Raw genomic sequence first — 9,642 nt, 5'->3', positions numbered from 1 at the left:
TGGCTATTAAGTTATCCTATGTACCAGCCAAACAGAGCATTTGGTCACTTGGGGGGTGTTAAGGAGCTGGAATTGAGTATGAAATTGAAGAATTTGCAGATTATTTTTTTGGCTGTAGAAGGTACATGTAGGAAAATGTATAATTTGATTGTAAAATACAGAGGCATTTCAGTGATTTTTATGAACAAAAAGTTGAATTGTAATGATTCTTACATCATCTCCCCCAATACTAATAAATGGTGATGTCACCTACTGTGAAGAAGCATCAGCAGTAGAGAAAATGATAAAGACAAGTGTTATCGAAGATAGGATAATATCAGGTTAATAAAAATTGGGGGCTAACATCAAAATCACACTTTCAGCATTCATTCAGTACAAAATGCGTCATGTAGTGGCTGTACTGAGGGACGGGGGCTAATGGCCAATGCTCTTGGAACTTCCACAGTAACTTTTGAGGGGCATCGCTTCTTTTTTTCACCTCTCTGCATAATAGTAGGCCTATCTACCCTCATCTGCCGTCATGAGTTGGCTATTGTTCACTGTTCGGCACATATATGATAGGATAATTGATTTTATTAATAGATTGCCATACGTGATTACGGATAGTAGTTGTGGAGTGATGCATATTTGGTATGACGCACGACCTGTTACACCTGTTCACAGAATGGGCCATGACTCAGGGGGGAACAGTATTCCTATACGGTGTCATGGTAGGTTACGGATGTAGACCTACTCCGAGCACAACCGTTAGAACTATCGCTTTATTTTCCCGAGTTAAAATGATCCGGCGCAAAGGGAAACCGAATTTAGTTTGCTGCTAATCAGCTAATTTATAGCGCGGTCATCGACACATTTTCTCATTCGGAAGTAATCTCGTTTCGCTCCAATATCAAAACAAGCAACAACATATTGCCGTCAAATACGGCGAAAATTGGGTGAATCATTACGACAGACCTCGGCCTTTATTTATTTTCATAAGTTTAGGGATTTAGCAACTGGACGCAATTCACTATTCCCATACAGGCTACCTTTCTCAAAGTCCATTTACCTTTGAAACGGTGATTTTGACGGTGCTCACTTGTAAAACTACAGCGACAGTACCAAGATGGATAATACATGATGACAGGAGGACACTTGTTTCAGAGATTATAGGAGTAGGCTACATTAACCAGTCTCTCTGTGCTTGTGTGATTTCGAAGCAAACTTTCTGTCGGCACGCAGCTGATGCCTCGGCTCGAGAGGAGCGCAGCATAACAAATGAAGACATCCAAACTAGCGCTCTGATTGGTCAATATTCCCCCCCACACGTTGCTGACCAATGGAAAGGCCAGCGCGAGACAATTGCAAGCAGAGCCATGTCTACGGCTCTGTCTGGTTGCAAGTCTACAGAGCAATTTATAAGGGCCCATGAACACACTTTGCTATTTAATTGGTTTTTCCCGTATTTTGAAGTAACAGCGCCGTAGTTTCATGTCAAAATCCGTATCTGCTACCCAAAATGCGTAATGGTCGGCAGGTATGGAATAGGCATACTTTGGGTGGCTGTTTGGACGACTGGAACATCAGTCTTTAGCCTTGTCAATTTGCGCATGGTGCAACAAGGTGTTTTTGGTTTTGGTTACCGTCCGTGGGCACAACATTATGATCCTCAAATTGATTAATTAATTAATTGCTTTTGTATGGAAATTCGCCGATATGTCCTCAGTACTAGGCATCAGTTGGGTCCTCCGCATTGCGACCGCCGCTGCTGTAACCTGCATGCGCGCCCCTATCTGCACTTAATTGGATGTTTCCACCATTTCCCCCTTTCATAGTGGAGTCCCCCAGTCTTTGTTTTCACTAATCAGTTTCGGTATTTCCTTTAGGGTACATGTGCCTGCTTATCTGTGTGTCGGTTGGGTTGCTGTTTAATTCGATGTTTGTATGACCTGAGCTGAATGCATGCGAGCAGAATGTTTGGAGTGTGAAAGTGTTGCGTGTTTGTTTGAACATGGCGTTGTTGTTGAATAAATGTGTGCGAGATGTAGGCCAAAGCAGTATTCAGAAATTGTTTAAAACATAGCTGCTGCTAAGAACTGTACAAAGTGTCACTTTTGTGCTTTTTATTTTCGGCAGCTTTTCACTTTTCACCGCGGTCAAGTGTTAAGACGCTTAAATAATAAATAATATCGTGCTCATGGGGATCATTATTTTTTTACATGTTAAAAAAAGGAGGGGGTGGGGGTGGTGCGTGGATTGCTGCCGACGCACCAGCGGTCTCTCTCCCAATATCCTGCGCTCTCTCCCAATATCCTGCGCTCATGGGGATCATTATTCAGCCAATGAACTTGATTTAGGCTATATTTTAAAGACAATTATGTGTGTCTGTACATTGTACTTTGTCAGTGTCACTTTTGTGCTTTTTATTTTCGGCAGCTTTTCACTTTTCACCGTGGTCAAGTGTTAAGACGCACGAGCAGTCTCTCTCCCAAAAAATATCCTGCGCTGGTGGGGATCATTATTTTTTTACACTTAAGAAAAAGGAGGGGGGGGATTGCTGCCGACGCACGAGCGATCTCTCGCACCATGACCATGGACAGCTCCCCACAAGTGTCGGAATGGTGACATTAAATTGTCGGAATGGTGATACCAAAAAGCCTGAAGAAGGTACACGATGCCAGGGTTAGGTTAAACAAGAGGTGGTAATTGTCCAAGGGGAAGAAAAGGACTTCCTAAACAACTACATGAACGAGGTGCAGGAGAAAGACAGTGTCTACTTTAAAGCTCCAGTCTCTACACATAAAGACTATTTTTACTACGCATGTGAGAGAGCCAGCAAAGCAACAGGAGGAAGTACAGGGCAATCACAAAAGACAAGAGCAAATTCTTGCGAAGCGTATATTTCCTTTAAATTCATCAATGATTCGGAATTCAAAGGAGCTGTGATCCACAAAATGCTAGAACACACAGGGCATAATTTGTCTAATAAAGATGATGGTGTCAAAAATCGAATACACCCAGAACTGCTTGCGTTGTTGGAAATGTGGCTTACACAAGGTTGCTCAATATCAGAGTCTCTCTTGAAAAGCTGTGATTGGGCAGAGAGAAATGGTCACTTTGACGAAAAAAATGGAAGGTATTATCTGACCCCTGAAGATGTACGCATGACAAAAGAGAACCTTCATGGTCTCACTTTATTGGGTCGTAATGATTCTGTCAGTGTTCACCATTTGCTGACTACAGAGCTGAAAGAAAGCATTTGTTTTTATCAGTCACTCACCCAAACAGAACCCTTCATTGTAGTTGTGTAGACACCATCACAAAAAAAGTACTAGAAGAGAACCCCATCCCATGGTTTTCATGGATGCCTCCTACAAGGGCATTACAGCCTATGGTTATGTCTTCTATGCACTGCTATTGACCAATACAAGTGGAAGAGGAGTTCCCTTTGCGTATTTTATCCTGAGCAAGGAATCAAGTGAAATGTTAAGCCTTTGCCTGCGCAAACGTCAGTTGATCAATCCCAGATTTTATCCAAGGTAGCCTACTACAGTTTCGATTATTTTGCACCGATATGCCCTATACAGTTTGTTCTACCTGCCTGACTTTCTTTTGTGTTTTCTTTCCTCATCTAGGTCTGTAATGATTGACCGTGACCTCAAGGTCCTCAACGCCATCAGGAGTGTTTTTCCAGACACAAAGGTTCTACTTTGCTGGTTCCATGTACTCCAGGTAAATAAGAAGACGACTTCAGATAACAGAACAGTGCATTTGCATGCACTGTAATAATAATAATAATAGTAATAATAACACTTCGGATAACAGATGCATTTGCATGCACTGTAATTATGTAAAGCTGGCTTTAAAAGCAAGAGAACTACAAGACTTTTATCTAACACCAATTGGCTCATTGTTATAGGCTGTTAACCGATGTCTGGTGAAGACAGATGGAGGCCACTTAACATCTGAGCAGAGAAATGTAGTCATACATGCCATGGTGTCAATGAAAGCTTGCTTAACGGTAATTTGCGCTCATTCAATCATGTTAAAATATGCCCTATGGATTGTATCGTCTTCTACATTGTATGTTGACAAAAAGCATTTCACTTGTGGTTCCACTTTCACAGTGGTGCTACATTTAAGAAAAGGCAAGGCAAGGCATGCAGTATATAGGAAGATGATATGTTAGGGACATGCTCCTTAAAAACAACAATCAGTGTTCTGTTACAAGGCACAGTGTTTTGTTTTCTATTGTCTGACGCTGTGTATTGTTGGTGCACTATATATACCCTATTTATATTTAAATATAACATTATTATTAATGTAGCCCAAGTGAATTATATGTAGCCTGTCCCAAATGTATCACCACTTGAACCCATAATGAAGTGCTTTTTTGTGCCACATTGAACTGTGTAGATCTGAGGCTATCTATAGGTTCTCATGCAAAAAACTTTCCTAGGAGGAAGAATTTTTGAGTGTGTCCGACACGAAATGCAGAGAGGTTGATACGTTTTTGGGTAGCACACATGTGACAACCTACCTTAAAATCAACTGGTTCACTTATGCTGCACTCTGGGTCAATTATGGAAGGACTTTCTTTCATTTCAACAGTGAGACCAACAAGGCAGAGAGGTATCATACCACTTACATTGCACATTTCAAACAATGCCCACCCCCCTACTTCCTCCATATTACTCACATACCCACCCCTCTATTAACTCACACACCCCTCTACTACCTCCATACTATCCACCCACCGTCCGCGAAATACCCCAACCACCCCTGTACTACCCCACCCACCCCTCTACTTCACCCATGCTAGCCAACCACCCCTCTACTACATCAATCCCTACCACCCTTTGTAAATCTAATCCATCTCAAATGGCCTTTTTTAAATTTAGTTTTTACAAATGAATAACTTGTACCATTTTATTTTTGAGATTCTTACTCACACTGAAGTATCATATCAGTTCTTGCGGGGCCAGGCAAACAAGAGAATTGACCAGCTTCTATGCTTGCTATGTGTAGATATCCAGAAGTATTACAGGTTAGTAATTGTATGTCTCTAATGTTCTAGTCAGTGTGTACTAACATCTTGTACAGTATCTTACAATTTTTTTCTCTCTATAACACAGTTACATGGATGAACTTTTGGTGGCAGGTCGACTGAAAGTGAGCTCTTCTCCTGCTGCTGAAGCAGCTGCAGCAATGTCCAAAAAGGGTCTTGCTGCAAACATTGATGAAAGTGGGAAAGGCTCTGTACCTTCTGAATCTGGTCCCAACTGCTACATGGTTGATTTGGTTAATTTCATTTGTGAATGCAAGAGTTTCAGAATGTGTACTTGTGTAAACACATCATTTTGTCTAGGGCAGAGGCACAGAGGAGAGGGCTAGACATTGAAAGCATGCGAAATGCAGAAGCTGAAAAAATGATCCAAAATCAAATGTACAACATAAATGATGACCATTTTCCACACTGATGGAAGCATTAGCGTTGTCAGTCAGAAAATGCCATTTTTATGCACATGCATAGCAAATAGTCACAGTGAACAGTGCATCTGCATCCATGTTGCCAATATTCTTCGGCCACGAAAGCCATCTGAACTACCCTCAGACTCTCAAAATGAGGCACATGAGTCACAAGTGCTTGGTGCAGCTCAGAGACCCCTAATGCAAGACATGTTGTCAGACTTATTGCAATGGAGCTCTTTAGAGTCTTTTAGGCCTAGCCAAGAAGTATTTGATGCTGTACAAAAGCACACAAACTGGCTTTTAGCAAATTCAGTGGTGTGTGCAGGCAAAAGAAAATCGTGCCATTGCACCCGTATCGGAAAGCAATTCTTGGGTTGCAGTTACGTCAGAATCCATCACGGGAGCGCGCAAATTTGAAATGGTGGACAACCTGGAACCCATTCAAAACTTATTTTTTTCGATCTGACACAGAATATTTTTAATTAGACCTAAAGAGACACCTTGGGACTTGTTTAAAAGCTGAGAACCTCAGCTTTCCATAACTGAAAGCGGTATGTTCCTAGCTTCTACCAATCCGAAGGTAGCCCACTTTAAGTGCGGAATTACTTTTCTAAAGATAGCGTTTTGTTTCCTTGGAAACGGACGCGGTTCATGTGTTACGCATACGCTATTTGACTCGGTTTTGCACTATTATGGATGAATTTCTAATCTTGACATGTTAATGGACAATCTATGCGAATTTCATAATGTATTTTTATGTGATGTGGGAGTAAATGTGTTTACATCCCGTCTGGGATTTGTTAAACTAGCTGGCCCGCTAGTTAGCTAGCAAGTGCTAGGTCTCTACACTACATCATGTCAAAAGTGGAAAGATTTGCTGACACTCCAAGGCTGTGGATATAATGAACTGGTTCTGTGAATGTTTTCAGAATGTTTTGCTTTGACAAATTGCTGATATTAAACATCCAAATCCTGGTGTTTCTTTGTTTATGCTTGGGACAGAGACATGGGGTGTCTCAGATCGCGCACTTGTGCACTTCGGGCACTGTATTTCAGTGCATAGGGTGCTCACGCAGAATTTTTTTATAAAATCTCAGTGCACTGAAAGTGCCCGGATGATGCCCTGACAATGGCGAGAAACGCAGTGCTCGAACGATGGACACTGCATGCACTAGCGGAAATGGAATGACGTTGGCGTTGGTCTTGCGAGCGGACAATTTTGAAAAACATGGCGGCGACAGCGACGAGCGAGGACAACGGTGCTATCATCACACTCGTTTTGGAGGAGGCAGCCCCTACCCCCTTACCCCCACTGTACATAGATGTAAGTTCCAGTACTACGTTGTAATTTAAATGTTTTATCAATTGTGTTCTTCCCTGGGGGTGTAACATTACTTGGTAATTTTGAATGTGAGATCACGTACTACTGACATAGCCCTTTTGCTACTGATTAGCCGGTTAGCACCCCTAACCCTTAAGAAAACGGGTAGCTACGTATCACATAACTTTCTTCACTTGTTTGTGTGGGATTGTAGAGTATATTCCACATGGAAAACCGCTAGTGATAGATCTTCCGTTGTGCCGCGATCACCGAAAGTGCCGTGAGAAATGATGGAAGCGTATTTCGCCAATACCTAGTACTTGTTCATAATACTGTATTTTTGGTCGCTACAGGGACTGATGAGGATACGAGGAGCCTCATCCTCTGGAGGTCACAAAACCTGCATCTCTTCACCGGCAGGAGGAGCGCCAGCACCGAGGCATATAAGTAAGTATGACGTTTGTTTGAACTGCTGTGGAGTGGAAAGTAGGTTCACTGAAATATAGTGGTGGCCAAATATAGTGGGGGCCATGTTCACATACCATATGACAGAATATATGATTGCTGACAAAAAGTAGAGTGCAAAATGTATTGCACTGTTGGTCCATTCTAATTTCAACAAATGGTGACGAACGAAGATTTGTGGTTACAAAAGGTAATATTCTGTTGGGGTCTATAAACATATGCCCACAATTCTAATTGCCATGTTGTGCACTTAATATGTGTCTGGCCTGAATGAACAATACAGCTATGAACAATACAACCTTCTACTTGACACATAGTGGATGTTGAGGACAGTTGTTTGTGAAGCTTTTTTATTTTTTAATTGCATGTGACTGACATGGTCCTGTAATGTTCATCAGTGTGTTCTTGACGGAGAAAGAGATCCGGGGGCTGGAGGCCAAGGCCTTGAAGAAGAGGTGGGAGAACCTCGTGGCAAAATACAAGGTAAGATAAGATGTGTTTGTAAAATAGGCTATGAAAAATAATATGCCCCCACCCCCGTGCAAGCCATTGGTCAGTAGTGTTTTGGTCCTGGAAATTCAGAAGTTTTCAGAAAAGGTCATGGAAAAATGAGAGGTTATGAATCCTGAACATTTTCCAAGTAACAGCACATCACCCATTTCCATTGTATTAGCACTGCAAGTACAACCCCTGGCTATATATATATATATTCCTCTGTTTTTACCAACAGGAGCTTAAGAAGCCCCGTACAGGGGTGAGTACAGAGGGGGGGAGGCCACTGCCACTTCTTGGAAGTGGTATTCCCTAATGGATGAGGCCTTAGGCAATAGGCGATCAATAACGCCCCCTGTGGTGTTTGCCTCAGCACGACCAGAAGTGGCAGTGGCCTCACCCCCTCCTGTGGAGGAAGCCACTGCTGCTGGCTCCTCCACTTCCCCCAGTCAATCTACCCCAAAAAGGCAGAGGCTAGACAGAATGGGGGATATATTACAGGCGATAAGAGAGCAGGAGGAGTTGCTCGAGCAGCTACATAAGGACCAGGAGGCCAGGGATGCCAGGGAGGATGCCAGATATGTAAGGGAGATGGGGGACAGGGAGGACCGGCACTATGCGGAGATAAGGCAGAGGGAGGACAGGAGAGACGGAGAGGCAGCAGCGAGGGAGGACCATCCTAGAAAGATTTGCCAAATAAAATGTAATGTTTTTTACTCTGTAGCAGAAATACACTTTTTTGTAACTGTTTTAATGTTTTTTACTCTGTGCCATGAATGCACTTCACTGTTATTACTTCACTGTTATTAATGTTATTACTGTTTTTTTTTTGTTTTTTTTCCTCTCTGGCATGAATCCACTTCATGAATGCACTTCATCGTTAATGTTTTTTAACCTTGTGGCATGAATTCACTTAATTATTTTCGATATGTTTTTCCCTCTGTGGCATTAATTCACGTCATGTTTTCAAGTTCACATTGTTACATACTTTGCAGGTATTGTAAATAAATAGAAAATGCTTTACAAAAAAAATGAGTTGTTTCATTGATGTACTTTCAAGGGGTCAGTTTGCTTCCTCTGAAGGTAATAATGACATATTTAGTGTTTCACGCAGAATTTTCGTTTCTCAAGGTGGTGGGATGTCAATCAGCATCGGAGACGTGTCACCATCACAATTAGATGTGCTGGGCTTGTTGTGCTGTGCAATTTCATTGTATATACTGCATGATCAGAAAACTCATTTTTGTAGGTTAAACAACTTTAAGAAATTACTTTCACAACACGAATCTCTATATTTTCAGGAGAGCTTGTCAAGGTGGTAGGTGTGTCTTGAGAAGGTGACTGCCTTAGCAATAAGGTGTTGGGGGAAACCCTGATATTAAATTCAAATGTGATCCTAACCAATTTGTTGCATTTGAAAAATAATTTCAATCTCTTCTCCAAAGCATCATCTTTCAGAAATGTTAACCACCAAAACCATACAAATATCCAGTCAGTAAAGAATGTGATTCATACAAATGTGATTCTCTTTTTTTTATTAAAAAAATATTTTTTAAAAATAATCATGGTCCGGTAGGACGCAAGCCATTGCCATCCGTAGGCGTTCTGTACCCGGTACAGATCCATCTGGTGCTGGCGGAGGTGCACGTATAGGTGCAGGTGCAGGTGCAGGTTGGCGCCCCCCACCTCCCATCCTCCTTGGCCGGTCTGGCTCCAAAACGTCTCCATTCGACAAGCAAATGTTGTAGAGAACTGCACAGCATGTGATTACCTCTGGTGCGTAGAGGACGTCCACCTCCAGGTCTTTCAGAAAGATGGACCTCCACCTCACCTTCATTATTCCAAAGGCCCTCTCCACCACTACACGGGCCTTCGACAGACAGCTGTTTAAGTTTGCCTGGAAACCGGGTTGA

General features: G+C 42.2%; 1 protein-coding gene across 1 annotated transcript; it reads left to right on the top strand.

The window, feature by feature from the left end:
• The first annotated feature begins 2,565 nt into the window (after positions 1-2,565).
• Positions 2,566-9,642, top strand: LOC134465979 (uncharacterized). Its single transcript, XM_063219877.1, is given in 11 exon segments — positions 2,566-2,600; positions 3,615-3,711; positions 4,965-5,026; positions 5,115-5,224; positions 5,305-5,437; positions 5,439-5,731; positions 5,734-5,872; positions 7,636-7,720; positions 7,968-7,983; positions 8,103-8,311; positions 9,514-9,642. Coding segments are annotated over 11 exon segments (1,308 nt in total).

The sequence above is a fragment of the Engraulis encrasicolus genome, chromosome 16 (genome assembly GCF_034702125.1).
Source record: "Engraulis encrasicolus isolate BLACKSEA-1 chromosome 16, IST_EnEncr_1.0, whole genome shotgun sequence".
Lineage (NCBI taxonomy): Eukaryota > Metazoa > Chordata > Actinopteri > Clupeiformes > Engraulidae > Engraulis > Engraulis encrasicolus.
Note: the sequence above shows the minus strand (reverse complement) of the source record. Positions and strands in the feature narration are given on the sequence as shown.